The sequence below is a fragment of the Balaenoptera ricei genome, chromosome 9 (assembly GCF_028023285.1).
Source record: "Balaenoptera ricei isolate mBalRic1 chromosome 9, mBalRic1.hap2, whole genome shotgun sequence".
Taxonomy (NCBI): domain Eukaryota; kingdom Metazoa; phylum Chordata; class Mammalia; order Artiodactyla; family Balaenopteridae; genus Balaenoptera; species Balaenoptera ricei.
The window spans coordinates 68,669,668-68,690,917 of record NC_082647.1 but is presented as its reverse complement, the minus strand read 5'-3'; the positions used below and the strand labels follow the sequence as shown (position 1 = coordinate 68,690,917).

General features: G+C 33.4%; 1 protein-coding gene across 7 annotated transcripts in view; it reads left to right on the top strand.

Annotated features, from left to right (window-relative positions):
• The window catches only part of DGKB (diacylglycerol kinase beta), a 639,765-nt gene that overhangs the window by 229,061 nt on the left and 389,454 nt on the right, over positions 1–21,250 (top strand). For all 7 annotated transcript variants that reach the window (XM_059932825.1, XM_059932829.1, XM_059932827.1 and 4 more), the window contains 3 exons: positions 9,020–9,105; positions 10,567–10,656; positions 16,564–16,724. In XM_059932825.1, coding sequence (XP_059788808.1) covers positions 9,020–9,105; positions 10,567–10,656; positions 16,564–16,724 — 337 coding nt within the window. The remainder of the gene's footprint in view (positions 1–9,019; positions 9,106–10,566; positions 10,657–16,563; positions 16,725–21,250) is intronic.

The following is a 21,250-nucleotide window of genomic DNA, read 5'->3' as shown; positions in this document are numbered from 1 at the left end:
TTTGATCATCAAGTGTACACGGATTGCTTCCGACCATCTTCTTCCATCTCAGATTTCTCTGTCCATGTAGGTTTATTTGACTACTTAGTCTACATTTCCATGTTAACGTCCCATAGGTATCTCAAATTTCACATTCTAATACTAAACTCATTTTCTCACCCTTTTCTAAACCTGTTCACTAGCTTTATTCACTAACTTGATGAATGGAAAGACCATTCACTTTCCCATCCCCTCTGACAATGCATTTATTCTCCTCTAGTTATTCTGCATTAACTGCATTAACTGTTTCAAAACATCCCATAGCAATGTGAATCAGATGTTTTCTTGTCTGCCTTCTCAATTAAGATACTTGATGGCAAGGACTCTTATCTTGCTTTTGAGTCTCTGGACTCTAACGCAGTTCCTGATACACAGTTGTAGTTAATAAATGCGTATTAAGTAAGTGAATTGATGCAGGTGCTATACCATTCATAAAATTACTTTTCTAGGTATATGGATTTTCCATGAAATGTATCTCTCTTTCTTAGGCATAGCTATTTTTTTTGTATTTGATTCTAGTCAAAGTAATTTTTTTTTAATAGATGTGTAGATGTATTTCCTAATTCAAAATAACTTCTTACTTCACATTCTAAAGTTAACTTGGTGGAATGATCTGATGCATATAAAATAAAACTCACTAAGTATTCCTTTGTTTATATTCACTCAAAAATGACTTGAAAGCATTTGATACTCATTTTAACACATTATTTTTCCAATAATTACGTGCACCAGTCAAAAAAGGAACACATATTTGGATTACTTTACAGAGCTTATTTACTGACTTCTTTCTATTTTGTATTACACTAGGGAGAATATTGAAGTTATTTAATGACATAACATCATAGGTTTCCCAGGAGTAAACATTCACTCATTTTCTGTCTCTCATCTTTTGTCATTTTTCTCTGCCTCTCTCCATTTTTCTTCTAAAATACACATACGCGTACGAGATGTTTTTGAGATTTCCAGAGATAATGAAATTAATGTTTCAATTATTAATGGCTCATTGGGATATATATTTTCTCAAATACTCTGAAAGTTTTTCTGAATATGATGAGAACAGCATTAAATTTTATTGGGTTCATAATGATGAGTCCAAATAACATTTTGTTTATAACCATTCCACTTGTTTACATTAAATGCCCCCCCAAAACAGTATAAATTCATCTTTCATACAATATCCTCAAAAGACTAGCCAAATTTGTTGAAACAGGTGAACTTCCTTATTTACCTAAACTTTGTAATTTATTGGTAAAATAGATACGAGATGGCAGGACATAGTTATAATTAGTTTTACTTTAAGCTGAAATGATGGGGAAGGTACATTACAGTTGATGAGTTGTCACTTTGAAGCTGACATTATCAAAATCCACAGAAAAAGATGGCATATACCCCCCCCCCTTTTAAATATATAGCATAGAGAGACTTTGAGGGACATAGTTGCTTCATGCATAGATTTTGTCAGATTGGCTGCAGCAGCAGTAATAATATCAATGACACCAAGGTATGTATAGACACAGTTTGGGTATTAGAAAACGAGTTGGAAGGTATTAAGAATTGATTTTCTAGACCAAAAAAAAAAAAAGTTTATAAAACAATAGCAACATCACAGACCAGAAAATTCTGCCTGATTTTAGTGAGACAGTTGTGAAGCCATCTAATCCTATAACTGTAAGAATAATATATAACTGTGTACATACAGGTATGACTATGAATTGAGCTGAATAATAAGAGATAAGTATGCTGTATCTGGCTCAAAATGTTTAAATCAAAATGCAGACCTTTCTTAAGGCAAGCTCTTTAAGTAAACTATTATTTCTAAACAAAGAGGAGGAAGAAGAAGAGGAAGAGAGTTGATGACATATGATAAAATCATTTTTGATCCTTCAACCTTGTGTTTCTTTAATACAAATGAATGAATATGTACAATTAAATGAGCATTCACTCTGGAGTATTATGCTAACAGTATTTATCAATCGCACATTGGTTTCCTTTAAGTATCAAAGAATATAACTTTATAACATATAATGTACAATATGTACACTCTTTAGTAGCCATACATTTATTATATTTATATGCTCAATCTGATACATCAAAATTAGATATAAATGGCAGGTATCACTTATTTTCCTTGAATAATAAAATGTGCTATTGGAATAAAAAGAAATTCCTACACATTGTCATTTAAGAAATGTCGTTATAAGAGACTTTCCAAGATAATGGAATCAGTACTGCAGTTTTTCTTCTGTCTTAACGAGTTGCTCTAGCGTGCTTGTTAGATACTATTGTCAGGCACTAATTTTTCTGTATCAGTTTTATCCTAAAACTTATTTAAAATGGAAAGTAGACTTCTGAATCTTAGATGAAATATTTTGATTTGCTTTTAGTGGTATTAAGCATTATAATCTTACCACCCACTCTTTTTTAGTGTGTGCTATAGTGGTGGCTGTTGAGCATATGTGATAAGAAGGCATTGGACACAGAGCTACTAAACACACATTAACATAGGTTCTTTTTTCAAATTTAGCTATCATGGATAAATTAAAAAACTCTCTAGGAGAACCAGTGCTATAATTACAAACACTGAAGACTCAAGAATCATTATCTGCTTTAACAATCGTTTTAATTTTTTAAAATTTCCGTAAAATGGCAAAAATAAATTCAGGAGCCATGAATGATTATTTCATTACAAAATGTTCATACCTACTAGTTCTTTAAGTGAAATGTTGAAATTGTTAGGTGAAACGTATAGTATACAGTACTAAAGTTTCCGCAAAGGGGAGTCTTTTCAGACACTCCACATGCCTTCATCTTCCCCATAGTTAGGACGACTTATGAAGTGGGAGCCTCACATCTGCTGGTCTTTGCAGCTTAATGAATGAAAAGTCAATGGTCACATAAAGCCCTGCATTTTGACTCTTTCCACGTCTCTTGCGTTTGTTTGTTCTCAATCAGAGCTGTTTTCCTCTGAACTTACTGTCCCCAGTGCCATAAATAGGTCTCCTAATAGTATCAGCTTGGAGGTAGAACTCTCATCACTGCCCATCCAGCTTTGCTTGCTAGAAAATTCTCTTGCTGACTATTTTGCCAGAATGCTGTGGGTGGGAGAGGTGGTAAAATAGAGGAGTGGCAATCTGACCTATGAAATATGTTTACTACTTTTAATAAAGATAAAATCATTAAATTAATAATAACCTCTGGATAGTACAATGCAATTTACGTACACCCTTTGTTTATTCCTTAAAACAGCCCAACAAAGTAGGTGGTATTAATTTAATTTTAAAGATAAGGAAACTGAAGCTCATAATGATTAAATAATTATCCAAGGCTACTATTCAAGGAATGAATGAAATAAGGAATGAATGACTCTCCAGGGAAAACTGCATGGATGCAGTGGATTAAGAAGTTAAGATAGAGAAGTCCATTTTTCAATCCATTTAGCAATCAACTTACAGAGAGTAAGCTGATCTGACAGTCACATGGGGTTTATGTTTGGGGTTAGGATGCTGCTGAAGAACCAAAGATGACAATTTTAAAAGAAAACAGATGAAACATCATCATGGATGGAAGAGCAATGGTGAGTCATGTGGATGGTTAGGCTTTCACCAGAAACAACTATGGTAAACTTTTCAGCTACTGGCATAATTTGAAAAGCTTTTGTAGGTTTCAGTGACAAGGTCTTTGAAAACTTAGGAGATAGACAAATTAAAGCCGAAATGTAATTGGTAAAAACTGATTTAGAAAGAATTAGAAAATAGGATCTTTTTCAGTAATAACTAAAGGAATTGAAACAATTATTTAATACCTCTTAATTTAAAAAAAAAGAAATCAAAGACTCACTAGAAATTGGATAGTTGATACGCAAGTGCTACCAGTTTTAAGGAACTTCCAAAATTATATAGATGCCTCCAAAAACTGGAAAATAAGGGCATATTCTACAATTCATTTTATGAGACAGAAAAATTTTGATAAAAAGTTAGACAGGTGGTATGAAGAAGAAAAATAGTAAGTCTATTGTGTTCATGAATGTAGATGAAAAACTTCTAAACAAAATGTTAGCAAAGCAAAACCAATTCTCTATAACAGTATTAATAAACAGTGTCCAGTTTGGGTATATGAAAGTATTATAAGAGTATTTTAATAATGCAGAAATATGTAAGTGTATATGCCCACATTACCAATGAAATGAAATCATCTCAATATCTCACAAGGTGCAGAGAATATTAACATTGATTCATAATAAAAATTCTATATAACAGAAATAGAAGAAAACTTTATTAACTGTATGAAAGGTGTCACTCAAAAAAGAAAAAGAAAAGAAAATCCGTACAACAAACATCATCCTAAGTTGGGAAATTCTGGAAGTATTTCATTTAAATTCCGGGACAAGATATGGATATTCTGTATAAATACTCTAATTCAATAAAGTATTGACGCTCTGGCCGGCACAATAAGACAGGGAGAGAAATAACAATTATAAGGATTGAAGATCACTAATAGTACCATTGTTATTAGCATATGATACAGTTGTTTACATAGAAATCCAAATGAATGTACAAACATAATATAGGCAATAGAAAAGAGGAGTAATGTGGCTGTTTGTAAGATCAATATATAAAAGTCAAATATATTTATATATACCAGCAACAAAAACATTAATTTTAATAAACAATTTAAAAATTTAAGATACCAACATAAACTTTAAAACAACCAAGAATATATTTAACAATGACCTGCAAGCAAAAAAATGTTGTAATTTATTTAAGGATATTAAAGAATATCTAAGCTGATTGAAAAATCCTATATTCATGGATGAGGAATTAACACCATATAGATGTTATTTCTCCTAAAATTGATCAATAGACTTCATGTACTGCAATTTTTTTAAACATTTATTATTTTTTTGTGTGTGTTTTTATTTTCACCCTTATGGGATATGACAAGTTAAATTTAATATGTATACAGTAAAGCAAAGAAAAAAATAATAGCTAAGATCTCATGTTCAATGAGACATAGATTAACTATAAAGCTATAGTGTTGTAAGAGTGTGGTACTGATTCAGAGATGGACAAATTCATGAATAAAATAGAACAGAGTCTAAAAAGAAAAATACCCACATATGGAAATTTGATTTATAATGGATTTGCATGATAGAAAACTGAATTATCCAAAACATGAAAAGATGGATTTAAAAATGAAAAGAAAAATTGTTGCACAACACCCAAAAGGAGACAAGAAAGGGAGGAATGGAGAAAGAGAAAGGGAGGGCAGAGGGATGAAAGAAGGCAGTGAAGAAGGGAAAAGAAGAAAGGGATCACTACTAGACAGTACCACTCTAGAATATTGTGGATATTTTATATATATTATATATTCTATTCTATTCCAATAACTCACACCATCCTACCTTACATCACCACATAAAATTTCTATGTCAAAATTAAAACTAAGGGGCTTCCCTGGTGACACAGTGGTTAAGATTCTGCCTGCCAATGCAGGGGACACGGGTTCAAGCCCTGGTCTGGGAAGATCCCACATGCCGCAGAGCAACTAAGCCCGTGCACCACAACTACTGAGCCTGCACTCTAGAACCCGCGAGCCACAACTACTGAGCCCATGTGCCACACCTACTGAAGTCCGCATGCCTAGAGCCCATGCTCTGCAACAAGAGAAGCTGCCGCAATGAGAAGCCCATGCACCGCAACGAAGAGTAGCCCCTGCTCGCCGCAACTAGAGAAGCCCGCGTGCAGCAACGAAGACCCAACGCAGCCAAAAATAAAATAAATAATTTTTTTTTTAAATTAAAACTGAAATTTTAGGAGAGTAAATGTGAATTTTCTTCTGTCCACTGAGGAAACATTGTTTCTTACACAAAGCAGGCTAAAGTGCTAGCCATTTATCAAAAGATTGATAAACTTGAATACATTAAAACTAAAATGTTACTTGTTAAAATATACATTAAGGAAAGTAAAAGAAAAAAACTTTAAACCTATAGGAAATATTTGCCAAAAAAAAGAAATAAAAAAAACCCAAAAGGATTAAAATCAAGAAGTAAAGAATTTTTACAAATCAACAAGTAAAAAAGGAGTAGAGAAAAGATATGAAAAGGCATTTCACAAACGAGGAAACACATAAAATTAACAAGTATGACATTACAAGTGTTAGGATGGGCTCAGCACAGTTTTTTTCCACCTTTTTTTTTAAATTTATTTTTGGCTGTGTTGGTTCTCCGTTTCTGTGCGAGGGCTTTCTCTAGTTGTGGCAAGCAGAAGCCACTCTTCATCGCGGCGCGCGGGCCTCTCACTGTCGCGGCCTCTCTTGTTGCAGAGCACAGGCTCCAGACGCGCAGGCTCAGTAGTTGTGGCTCACGGGCTTAGTTGCTCCGCGGCATGTGGGATCTTCCCAGACCAGGGCTCGAACCCGTGTCCCCTGCATTGACAGGCGGATTCTTAACCACTGCGCCACCAGGGAAGCCCTCCACCTTGTTTTGCATACATACTTTGGTACAACTTCTATAGGAAACAGTTTGGCATGATCTTGTAAAGTTGCAGAAGTGGTCACTGTCCATGAGCACTAGAAAATATGTCCAGTAATGCATTTTTTATGAGAACATAAAGCTAATCAATCCAAATATCCATTGTATGGATTTTAAAAAGCATATCCACATAAATGGTATTAAACACAGCAGTAGAAATAAAATAACTCTTCAATTACACGTGGATGGAAATTCACCTGCTACATGGAGGAATGTTAGTAACAATGCTGAGATGAAAAAGCAACATACAAACAATGTGTTGTTTATGGCATACACATGATAACCTGAAATTCAGAATAGTGGTCACCTTTGTTAACGAGGAAGGGGGTGCTATAGGGAAAGAACGCAAGTATATGTAAGTTATTAGGAATATTCTACTCTCTGGGTTGGGCAACTGGTATATAGGTGTTTATTATATTGCTTATATAACAGCAAACTAACCAGTGATAGTCTGGAAGAAAATATTTCAACATGTCTAACGAAAGGTAAATGCCCACAATACAATGCATGAGGAAATACAGGAAAATTTCATGTTCTAAATATTTGTGGCTCTTAGTATCAGGGGATGGGATTTTAGTTGATTTGTTTACATTTCTATTATATTTGCACACTGTTTGTATTACATTAACCAAATGTTTTTTTCTAATGATGCTAATTTAAATAAGAATATCACTCATAATACTTAGAGTTTATAAGATAATAAAATACAACTTATGGAAAAGAAGGACAAGGCTTTAAAGATGCAGTTCACAAAGGAGGTCACACATCTGTAAACCTACAAAAATATGTTCAACCCACTAGTAAACAGGCATGTGATTATGCAATAACAGCACCATGGTATTTTTCACTTATTAAAGAAACATCATAAAGTTGTTTATATGTAGTGTTTTGGAGTTTCAAGGAAGTGGGCCCTTACATTTTCTACAGTGGGCGCCATTCAGAGGGTATCATAATGTTGTAGTGGAATATTTCCCTTATAGAAGATTAGCCTTCAGAACATAATGCACTTGTTCACATAAATGTATTCAAATAATGTTAACTACAAAACCTGTTTTTTTGTGATAGTGAAACACTAAAGAGTTTAAAAGTACATGAAATTACTTACTTAATCATAGAATATACACCCTATTTAATACAGTCACTTATAATAAATCTTTATATATACACTGACACAGAAAGATCTCTGACATTTTTAAGTCAAAAAATGCACACGGATAAATTAAAAGGATGTATAGCATAATCCCATTTATGTTAAAAATGTGTGCGATAAAATTTACATGTGTACATTTATATATGTAATCCTATAGAAAATTTTCTTGTGGTATTCGCAGGGGATGGGTTCCAGGACTCTCCAGATACCAAAGTCCACAGATGATCTAAGTCCCTTATATAAAAAGGCATAGTGTTTGCGCATACTTTAAATCGTCTTTAGGTTACTACAGTATGTAATAAAACGTAAATACTATGTAAATAGGTGTAAATACAATATAAATTGCTTTGTAAATATATAGTTGCGGCTCACCAAATTCGAGTTTTGCTTTTTGAAACTTTCTGGATTTTTTTTTAAGATTTTCGATCCCTGGTTGGTTGAATCTGCAGATGTGGAACTTGTAGATAGGGAGGGCCAACTGTATTATACTGTTACCATTGGGGCAAGAAAGGTGAAGAGACACATTCTAAATATTCTGTCCTATTTCAATTCTTTTTTTTTTTTTTTTTTTTGCAAGAAAATAGGCATGTATGATTGTATAACTGGGTGCATTACCTGCCTTTGTAATTTTCCCCAAGGTAGGTTGCATTAATAAGCACACTGCATGCAGTAGCAGCAGAAGCAGTGGACATTTATCACAGCTGACCCCGCAATTAGTCTTGAGTATTCCTGGGTGGCAAACACTGCCAACCAGGTCAAAAGACAGGGGGAAGCCTGGCTTCTAGTTGCAGATTCAGTCAGAAGGAAACACTGAATACAGTTGGCTAAAACCTCATATGCAGCCTGATCAATTTCTCCCAGTAATGGAGAAGGCAGAAAACTCTCAAAAGACATTATTTACTGACCTATTGGTCACATTTATGTAATTATTCAAAAGAATTGTTTATCAATAAAAATTAGTAAATGAAACAATTTTGTATATGTCACTCTGCATTATATATATGCATACCGCATATGGGAGTATATCTTAGTGAAAATTATTATAATTTATTAACTTTATTTTTTTAACTTTAGAGTTGATAAAAGAAAAAATATATTTATTATAGAATATAGAGTTTATAATGACAATGTTTAACTTAGGACATGTTAATACTTTTATTTTAGAATTTCATTCTACATAAGAATTTAATGTTTTTCAATAAAATCAAAATCTTTCATTAGATGAAATGCTAAATATACAAAACTAAAAATGTCCTAATTTTGAAATATCAATCATGTGCCATAACATGCTTATTTTTCAGGTTAAACTTTTTCCGTGATGTTCCTGATTTCAGAGTGTTAGCCTGCGGTGGAGATGGAACTGTGGGGTGGATTTTGGACTGCATAGGTAATGAAGACACACATTTAACGTAGCTGGGGTGAGAGTGGTAACCTTAAATTCTGTGTATTTTGTTTGTTTATTTAATGCATCCATATCTTTGGATGTGGATGCATTAAATAAACAAAATACATAGTGATACACTTAGACATCTGGAATGTTACACACTGTTTACTGGCTTAATTTATTCTTCTATATTTGAAATTTTTAACTGACAAAAAAATTTACAAGTAACGAGAAATCCTTCTTTTCTCATTCATTTCTCTTGGCATTTAATAAGCCCTCAAATATTTCTGGATCTGCATTGACCAATCTTTTTTAAAAATAGGCCTCTTCATAAAAAGGAAAGATTGATTCAAAAGAAGTTTTACTATCTATATATATTGAAGCAAACTTTTATTTAGTCAATGCAGTTGAGAATATTCTACCTTTTCATACCCTCAAAAATATTCAAATTAAAAATGAATACATATTGTCAGCACACTTTTGGTAAGCATAGAATGACTTTAATCTAACATATTTTTAAAAAAGGAAAAACAGGGAGAATTGTATTCTTTGGCCTTCCAATAAACAATGTCAGTAGTATTAATATATTTAAGGAGAAAACCAGAGTTCAAGAACTGCAAAAATTAAGGAGTTGCTTGAACAATGTCTGAGAACTTGTAAGAATTTTAGTGAAAACAGGAGGATATTGTTGGTTTGCATTAGCCCTCAAAATCTAAGCCTTGGTTAGTACACTGTGGCACATCCCTACATAATCTATTCCCTCCCCATTCCTACACACCCACATATGCTTACTTTGAAGGGCTGAGAAGGGAGAAAAATAAAGAAAAGTAATATATGTTTGTGAGATTTGCTCAGTGATTCAAACAAAAGCATGTGGAATTTCAGTGGCAAATATATTTACTGGACTCAAACACTATGTTGTATAATGTTGAACCTCAAACAAAACCTGGTAACCTTTTACGTCGTTGACTCTGACACAGAACAGCACAACCATTGTTAGCGTTTTAGTAACTTTTAGAATTCCACTATTTTCAAAATATTTTATTCCTTAAAGTGTACCTCGAGTTGATGTTGCAAGGGACTTTTTAAAGGAAGCTACTTCTCCACTCTGCTTATGTCCTTGTATGAATATTCCTGTGTTGCATATAACTGCATCCTTGAGAATTTCAAAGGAGTTAATTCAGACTTGCTACAATTTTTAACTGAATTAACATATTTAAAAGGCTTTCCTCATGCATAAATCTTGAAAATTCCTGTCACTGTGAATTTTGGTATTTATTTGTTTTATAAATTGCTAGAAATACATACAAATTAATCAATTTATAATTGTATATAACTATAAAATAGAACGTTTTATGTTTATAAGTACCTGGTGGAATGCCTTCCATGCCAAGCTGTGTTTTTTTCATTGTTGTTCTGTCTGTGATCAAAAATTTATTTTATTTCAATTTTTCAATTCTACAGAAAAGGCAAATGTAGTCAAGCATCCTCCAGTGGCTATTCTGCCTCTCGGGACCGGCAATGATCTAGCAAGATGCCTGCGATGGGGAGGAGGTAAAATAGCTAAAACAACAAAAAAAATCTTAAAAAACAGAGATATAGTACAGAGCACCCTTCCCCAAAAAACTAAATCCAGCATTTCTTCACTGCATGACAGCTGCCATGTGATTTCAGCAAACGTAATTGCTGTCAAATATGTAGTATAATTTTGAACAATAGTCTAGGGTAGAGAAACAAATAGTGGACCAAGAGTTAGACTGAGTGCTGATTATATACTTGATGGGGCAGGCAAGCTTCCAACCCTCTTTGGTTTTGGGGTTTCCAATTTAAGAAATGAGATAAGCATGGGTTAACTCTAAAATAATGTTCAGATTTGTAATCTCTGAGTGTGTGAGAAAATCACAAACAAAGGAAAAAAATTGAAAGGCTAACAAATGACTTGTCCAGGAATAAGTACAAGAGGTAACACATTTTCTAAGACCCACTCTGCACCAGGTGGTCTGTTCTGCACTTGGGGTACAGGGTTAAGAATAGAAAGAAAACAATATCTGCTTTCAAAGGGGCCTTAAATTCTAGTGGAACATGAAGTCATGTGTAAATTGTGAGACTTCCTACTGACAAGTAAGATGATAATCAACATAATGAACGACCTCACCTAGGAATTGACAAGGTGACATAAGAAGAATCCTAATAGGTGGATAATGACAGAGCCATATAGAACTGGGGGCGGATGTTATAGGCAGAGGGAACATCAAGTCCAAAGGCCCAGAGATACAAAGGCATTTGACATACTGAAGGAACTGAAAATGGAATAGTGTAGATGGAACAGGTGAGTAAGGGGAGAATATTTCAAGATGAGATCTTAAAATAATTTGAAGTGTCATTAACAGGCTAAACTTACCTGAAGATATCAAAGAAAAGAAAACCATATTTTGCTAAAGAAACAAGAACCTAATCCTAAATATTTTTAACATCTAAACTCAGAGAAGTTTGAAAAGTGTCTACTAAGACAGTGTAAATCAGAAGCCCTTGGGGAGCTTGTTAAAAATATAGTGGACTGACCTTACTTCAAATATGCTAAATGGAAATCTCTAGAGATGGGGCCCGGGCAGTTGATATTTTTTTTTTAAGCAAACTCCCTAAGTAACTTGATTTACAACAAAATTTGAGAAGAATTGTTCCATGAATACCTGGGCAACTTGTGAACTCTAAGATGTATATACATGTATTTGTGTATTTGACAGAATTTGAAACCAAGTTAAAAACATGGTATATGATATATTTGTAACTTTCATTAAAGATATAACTTAGTAGACGAATATTATAAAATACTGAGTTAAATTGTATAGAATCTAAGGATAGATATAGATAGATAGATAGATAGATAGATAGATAGATAGATAGATAGATAGAATGAACCATTGCTTAAGAGATGCTGGGCTTCCCTGGTGGCGCAGTGGTTGAGAACCTGCCTGCCGATGCAGGGGACAAGGGTTCGAGCCCTGGTCTGGGAAGATCCCACATGCCACGGAGCAACTAGGCCCGTGAGCCACAGCTACTGAGCCTGCGCGTCTGGAGCCTGTGCTCCGCAACAAGAGAGGCCACGACAGTGAGAGGCCCGCGCACCGCGATGAAGAGTGGCCCCTCTCGCCACAACTGGAGAAAGCCCTCGCACAGAAACGAAGACCCAACACAGCCAAGAATGAATAAATAAATAAATAATAATTTAAAAAAAAAAAAAAAAAAAAAAAAAAGTGCAAAGAGATGCTCATATTTGCCAATGTTAATATATGTGTATTGATTAAAAGGAAGAGAATCATGCATGCAGCTTCTTACGTATTCCTCTGGAAATATTTTTGATATTTGAAAATTAATAATTTTATTTTGGTTTCAAGCTGGCAAGTGACTTAAATCTCAAAATTGATATAGAAGTTCCATTCAGGGCATCCTCTAATTATTTCCTTATAAACAGTTTTAAAGATATTCTTATCAGTGGCCAAAGACACATGGATTATAGTATATGTCAAAGTGTATATTGATGATGAACTCTTTGTGCATGTCTAGCATGTGCTGGCACTGTTCTAGGTGGTGGATATTAAATGAGAAAATAAATAAAGGGTTCTTACCCTTTTGGAGGTTACATTTTCATTGAGTACACAGACAATAAATCACTGAATAATGAAATATATAATTACAAAATAAGGTCAAGGATATGAAAGAATCAGAGTGTATTTTCAGAGAATAACCGAGGGGAACTATTCAGCTATATGGTCAAGAAGACCTCTCTGAGGAAGTAACATTTAAGCTGGATTTAAAATATGAGGAAGAAAGAGCGAGCTCTTTGTACTGAAAGGACTGAAGGAAGGCTGATGTAACTCTAAGAGGTCATGGGGGCAGTGGGTAGGTATGGCCTCATGGAGGTGAATAGGATGACATTGGAGAGATAATCAGGAGCCAGATTATGCAGGTCTTAATGGTCATGGTAAAAATTTTATGTGATTGACTTTGAAGCACACAGTGAAACTTTGGAAGAGTTTCAGAAGCAGAGTGGCACAGTGACATTTGTGTTTTCAAAATAGGTTAATTTGGGGGCATAAAAGACTGTTAAGAAAATGTGGCAATGTGGGGAAGCATAGTTTTTGAAAAGAGGATTTGGATTACCATTGTATTTAGAGGATAAATGGGCTGGGCTAGGGCGGTGGTAGTACAAATGAGACAAGTGCACAGACTGACATTTTCAGGGATAGACTGATACAACTTGCCAATGGATTGGGTAGGGACTTTGGGGAAAGTGAGGTATCAAGGGGGACTGCAAGATGCCCAAGGTGAGCAATTAGGAAAATGGAGGTACGATCTGCTAGAGTTTACTAATAAAGAAACATGCTCTGGGGTGGGATTATTTCTTGTCAGGTGTCTAACTTTGAGCAAGTTGCTTAACAACTGTGTGCTTCAGACTCCTCATCAGAACTTGAAGAAAATAATGGTATCTGCCTTGGAGGTTCTTACACCCAACTATCAAGTTGTTTCCCCAGTGTCTGGGCTGAGTCCTTCCTGTAATTATAGTAATTATCATTATGCTTAACATTTGGGAAAGAAATTACTTTATTCAACCAATAATCATTTTGTTCACGTAATATCACTGGAATCTATTGACTGGAAGCTTAATTTTTATGAGTATATTTACATATTTTGGAAAACATAACACTGTACAAATATAAGATGTTGTAGGGCATTTGAAAAAAATACTTAATTTACATTCTCTTTGCAATTTTTCTGGCAATGATTAATCTCTCAAACAAAATTCTGAAGTTTATTGTAAGAAAAATGTTGTTTTGTGAAGAGTAAGGGGGTAGGAGGCAGAATTTTACATGGAGCACACTCTTACAAATATATGTTGTTGCTTTTCTTTATGTGATTTTAAATTTGTAAAAATTTCTATGACATTTTAGATAGAATCAGTCATTATGATAACATCATATCATTAAAGCGAAGATAAATACTAATTACGTTTTCATTTGGTTTCTTAGCCTAGAGTGATTATAGGCTTTAAATCAAAATAATGGAAGCAAAATAGCATCATTCTTTTCTGGAACAAGCTTTGTTTGCATATTTAATAAGTTTAATTTATCTTTTTTTAAAAAATATAATCTTATTGAGTTCAGGAATCCTATTTATAGTTATGGATCATTATTAAACAAGCTTGAGCACAGATAAATCTAAACAAGTAGGGCATAGATATTTGTTAAATGGGGAACTACAATTTGGAATTCTTCACCTTTGCAAATTAGCACTGAACTGCAGATATGATTCTCCAAATAGATTTATTGCCTCTCTCTTTCCATTTTTACTTGGCTAGAAGACTGATTGATACCAGCCTTTTTCATACTTAGCCATTAAAAACTTTGAGAACCTATCCAGTGCTAAAGAATTTAAGTTAATTGACCCTACTTAATCTAGCTGTATTAATTCTTTCATTAAATTCAATTCTATTATGTTGTCTCCTGGTCGGTTGCCATTCCTACATTTTTCTAGTGTTATGCTGAACAGTGCTTCTGTTAACCTGAGATGTAGCTGAGGACAAGCTCAATGTTTGTTTTAGAGCATTATCATTTACTCATATTTCTGCTGAGTGGGTTTGTATATAATACTATATATTAAATATACTATATTTTCATACTATATTATACAATATTAGTTTAATGTATATAAATTCATTTATATCTAAAACCATCATACTTATTTTCAAACAAGAGTAGAATTTGGAGAATAGGTGAATATATTTAACTGTTTTTACTTCAATGCAATAGGGAAACATATATATATATAATTTATTTGGAGGCGTTAAAAGAAATTAAAAATTAAAAAGAAAATAAACATTGGGAATGAGGGTGGAACTATTAAGAAACACCTGAAAAATAAGTACGCGTAATTACTATAGTCTTGTAGTTTAAACAATTCAGTGTTTTATCACTGAGTACAATTATATGTATATTATGTAAGTTCATAATTTTTGAATTATGCTATAAAATATGGTATGACATTTACTGAAATGATTTTTAATACTTTTAATGTTTATATCTGTGTAATCATTGTTTGTTGTACTCTTTGCTCTGTGTATTGAATGGTGTATAATTAGTTTTTAGACCTGTGTAATGTAAGAAGAGATGGTAGGCTCCAAGATACGTATTCCTGGTTTCTGGCTGCTTTGCCCCTCTGATAGTTAATTCAACAAATACACCATAAATGTAATTTAATGTTGGCATATTACAGTGCCTATTCCCTTTTCTTTTAATGCAATCAGTTTTTCCAGAGTTATGTGTGCTAACACATCTAACGAGGACTCATAGCCTCTGGCATTTTCTTGTTCAACAAATAAATTATTAAAATATAGAATGAAGTTGGACACAGAAAAAAATCTATGAAAATATTGTTGCTACTCAAAATATCATTGTAAGAATGTGTATAGAGTTAGAAAGATTATTTAACTTAGTATAACATTTCAAATTCTAATGTCATCGTCAGTATTATTATATTGTTGAAAACTTTCTATTCTTTTGCCTTATATACTAAGACCTTTTATGCCTTTTCTCATTTTTTTTCTCACTTAATTCTCACACCAAACCTAAGTTTTTACAGAGGAAGAAACTGTTTAGAATGTTAAAAGCAGACACTGAAGTAAATAACACAGCCAGGATTAGGCTACAGCCCTAATTAACTATAATGTTAGATACTAAAGGTACATTTAAGAGAAAGTATAATATTAAGCAACAAGTTTCTTTTCTGGCCATGGTGACTATCTATAGTAGATTTATTTAAAAATGGATTTGTTGGACATTTACTGTAGGGCACACCTGGTAAAAGGAACTTGTGGGGAGAAAAATGAAAATAACTATAGTGCACCATGCTAGCTCTGTGGTAGGGCTAGTTTTGAGAACTGTGTGCTGTGGTACTGTACAGAATCTATTATTTTGGGATGGTGGCTTCTGGAAAAAAGTGTTATCAAATATAAAGCCTGCAGAGGGAGTAGAAACAAGGGACAAGTCTAACGTGGCATCCAGGCTTTTTACTATAGCAGCTGGGTGGAGGGGAAAGTCAACTGTCTTTCGGAGGGAGAGTTCACAGGAGGATAATAACAAAGCCCATCATTAATTCCACTTTGAATAAATACATTGATAAAAAGTTTTGTGAGGGGTATGCATTGGAGATGTTCATTTGGCAGTTGGCTCTACTGAGAATTTGTCCCACAGGAGCAAAATATGAGTTACAAATTAAAGCTAAAGATAAAATATTGGTATGAGTATAATAAGATTATAGTTAATTCTTCAACCTGTATTAGAATTTGCTTTAAAATGCATTATTTAGCTTTAGAATGATACACACATATTCACACGCTTAAACGTATATAATTAGAGCTTTTGTTATTTGGTTATTTTTTTCTCAAGATAATTTTTTTTTCATTAGGTTATGAAGGTGAGAATCTGATGAAAATCTTAAAAGACATTGAAAACAGCACAGAAATCATGTTGGACAGGTGGAAGTTTGAAGTCATACCTAATGACAAAGATGAGAAGGGAGACCCAGTGCCTTACAGTATCATCAATAATTACTTTTCCATTGGCGTGGTAAGATTTTCCACTAACCATTCTTTTTTTACCAGTTCTGGATAATCACTGATGTAAACTCTTATACTATGAAGATTTACTGATTATAAATAATTTATTTTATCTTTGTGTCAGCAAAACACCTCTTCTAATGGGTAATAGTAAAGCTTATGAATTTATTTAAAGTCAGAGAATCAGTGATGAATTTTTCATGTGTTAAACAAAGGAAAGAAACTATATTTTATGTAATTGGCTTGACCATTTGTGTTAATAAAATGAAGCTTAGAATGGTTTATAAGGTAGTTATAAGTTTTAGAGTATAAGCTACAGTTTCACATTACTAAAAATGTGAAAACAACGCATCAAATTTTTTCTTATTTTGAAATCTACATTATAATATCATAACCTATTAGGTTTTTATTTACAGACATTATTTTAAAATTTATGGTTTAGTGTAAAGTCTAAGAAAAATGCTGCTAGTATTCTCAAGTGGTTAATAAGTCAAAAGGTTAATTTTTCACTTTCTTGAAAAATTTGAGACCGAAATTAAAATATCATTTGGCAATTTAAAGAGTTATTGAAATTTCAATCCCTAAGAAATTAATAATTTTAACAGTAATTTTACTTGTATTTATATATATTACCCAGTAATTATGAAGTCTTAAAATATATTATCTACAGCATTACATTCCATTGAACATATTTGCCCAATATTAATCTTACATCACGTCTCATTTCTCTCTTATGCATGTGCATGTGCACACATACACACACCGACACAGCTAGCAAACTATAAAAAGCATTGGTTGAGTCCATGAACTTAGGAGTCAAGCTACCTTTAGCAATTTTTTTCTTCTTAGTGTGCATTCATTTGCCTGTATCATGGTAGTTATTATTTTCTCTCTCATAGTTGTAAATAATGTGATTATACATTTAAAGAGCCTCATATAATGATGCATAATGAAGGCTAAATATACAATCTTTACTAATACTATGATAATGATTATTATTATTTGCAAGAAAAATGTAATGCATTTGATCCATTAAAATTCTATTTATATTTGATATGAATAACAATATTTTAACAGCTTTATTGGCAAATAACTTACACACAACCTAATTCACTCATTTTAAGTAAACCTTTTAATGATTTAATAAATCTATCCCATATTAGAGCATTTTCATCACCAAGACAAGAACCCTCATGCCCACTTCTAGTCAATTCTGGGTCCTTCCCCCAGTTCCAAGCAAAGCTCTAATCTTTCTACCTCTAAGATTTGCCTTTTATGGATAGTTCATATAAAAGAAATAATACAATATATCGTCTTTTGCATCTAGCTTCTTTCACTTCGCATAATGTTTTGAAGTTCACTTATATGAACTACATGAATACTGTATTCCTTTTATTGCTGAGTAGTAAGTATCCCGTTGTGTGGCTATATCATATATTGTTTATCTCTTCATGGGTTGATGTACATTTAGATTGCTTCTGGTCTTTGGATAGTATGAATAATGCCACTGTCTTGAGTCCCTATAGTTAATTTTTTATTTTGGTTACTGTACTTTTTGACTCAAGAATTTCTATTTGGTTCTTTTTTATATTTCTAGGCCTTTAATTGATATTTTCTATTTGAATAGTCATTGTTCTTATACTTTCCCTTATTGTTTAAGCATAGTTTACATTAGTTTTTTTTGATCAATTTATAATAGCTGTTTTGAAGTCTTTGTCTGCTAAGTCCAATATCTAGAGTCCATCAGAGACATGGTTTGCTTTTTCCAAAGTATGTGAAACACTTTCCCATTCCTCTGCATGTTTGCTAATTTTTTGTTGGAAACAAGAGATTTTATATAATATATTGTAACAACTGTGGATTTGCATTCTCCCATGGGGGTTATGGTTGTTCCTGTGTTTGTTTAGGGATTTCCCTCCACTAATTATATGGAGACTTTCTCCCCTGTAGTGTATGGATATACTGATGCCTCAGTATTTTTGTTTTTGTTTTTTCTTCTTGCTTTTATATTAATCCTGGCTTCTAGGGATCATTCCTGTGTCAGCATGATCGACCAAAGTTTGTGCTTAAACACCTTGAGGCAGTGCACCCCTTTGCCACTGAATCTGTATGTTCATGGGGGAACACATACAAACTGCAGGCAATTATTAATCAGATTCAGCTTTTAATATCTGCTGGCCTTTTTGTCTCTTCTGCTCATGTAGAAGGCCTGTCACTTAGCCAAAGATGTATAAATAACTATGGCCCTCTTTGGACTTTCCTGAACATATGTGCGACCTTGCACATGCATATAGCCTTTCAGACAGCCAGGAATATGTGACAACTTATCAAGGCCCATTATGGCTGTCTCATTCTCAAGATCTCCTTGAATATCTGGCTAGTTGTCTGGTTAGTTGCTTGCCTTAATCATTTTCACAAACTGAGGCAAGCTGCTACGTTTGCCACTGAGATTACTATTATTTTGGATAACTCTGGGTCATGGAGTTTTTCCAGCTTCCACTCCAAGTCATGTTAGCTCCCCCGACAGTAAAGTTGCTTGCTTTCATAACTTGCCCTGCCCTGGTAGATCTATAGTACTGATGGAGGTGGAGGGTAAGGTAGCAGCTCAAGGTTGAAACATCACAAATTGCCAGTGTTCTTCTCTTAGTTTCAGTAGTTTTTCTTGAATAAATAGTTCTCAGTTTGTTATGTGCCTTTGATAAATTTTCAGTGGTCCTCAACAGAAGTTATTTCCTTTCCATCACAGGAGACATTTGGCAGTGTTTGGACACACATTTGATAGCCATGGCTAAGAGAGGATTCCTACTGGAAGCTAGTGGGTAGAGGATAGGGATGCTGATAAACACTCCCAGTTCATAGAATAGCCCCCCAAACACACAAGGAAGAATTACATAGCTCAAAATGTCAATAGGACTGAGGGTGAGAAACCTGATATCAACAAACCAATATTAATTACAAAACTCAAGATGTTGGAAAAGGGGAAATAGCTAACACATGAAGAAAAGGAAAGCTGTAATAGAAATAAGACAGGACATACAGCAAAGAATAACAAGAGCAAAAAAAATTGAGTATGTTAGTGAAACCAAAAACTGGATTATTGAAAGTAATTAATCGAATCTACTGCAAAATTGATTTTATACAAATATTGTAAAGAGAATTGTAAATAAATAATATAGAGTGAAAAAAGACCAAAAACCCCCCCATAAAGACAAAACATAATATCCCAACTGAAAATATATTAGGGCTAAATAAGGAAGTGTAGCAAAGTTACTAAATATAAAATCAACTTATTCAATATTATTCCATTATATAAGCAATAATCTATACATTTACAAAAACAGCAACCAAAAAATTAGAACTATCCAGAAATTAATAAAGAATATACAAGACCTAAAAACGGAAACATTAAAACTCTCTACAAAGACATAAAAGATCAGAATAAATAGGGACATTTTCTATTCTTAGATGGGATAGCTTAATAATCTGTAATATGCAAATTAATGTATACCTTTAACCTGTAAGTAATCAAAATTAGAGTTGGATTTTATGACAAATTTGAAAAACTTTTTCCAAAATATATATAACAAAGTAGCTCAGTCAATTTTAATAAAAAGAAATGGAGAACTGTTTTACCAAATAAGACATGTTACAAATGAATTGGATAATTATAATAAAATAGTGCAATGAATGAATAGAGGAAGAACTCAGTGGAGAAGTAGAGAGACACATATCGAAACTCAGTATAGATGTGGCCCAAAATCTCATTGGAAAAATAATGGTGCTTAGTTGATAAGTGTTCAAAAACTACCTTCCTAGGGGGAGAAAATTTTGTTAGAACTCTACATTAGGTAGGCAATTACTAGATATATTGAAGTACTAAATTTGAAATGCAAGGTTTAGGACGTAATTCAAGAACATGTAATAGCATTCATTTATGATTTTAAGGTAGAACAGAACTAAATAAGGTAGATTTTGATTGCATTTCTTTAGAAGGGTCCTGTTCCATTTAACTTGGAGCCTCTTTCACTGAGTTTGACATGGGAAGGAGAGGTGTGAAGAGAGGGAGAGCATCATTCCCTGAAATATTTGCCTCTGTCCCAGCAAGACAGAGGATCAACGCTCAGGGTCACAATCAGACTGGTAGACCTTATAGAGAGTTCAAGCTTTGGCTGTCACTCAGCCAGGCCATCTTCTATTTAGCAACTTATAAATGAGTGAATCCAGCAAACAACAAAAAGAAATGAATTGTGTACCTCAAGCTCTTCCTGAATATATTAGAAACAGTAGAACTGGAGCATTGAAAGAATAAGGGGGACATTTCAACTTTTTGCTATCACCAGCATGAGAAAGCTTAAGATGGCACATAATTTGTACTTGAAATTATCTCTAGGAACCCTCCTACCTCCTAGTTACAAGGTGGTCTCAAAACTTGACTCTACTGTCAGTGTTGTTTTCATTATTTCAATGATTGCCTTTTGTATACTGACTGTAAGTGATTTACAGTGTACATGAAACCTTCAAATTTTTAGAGAACCT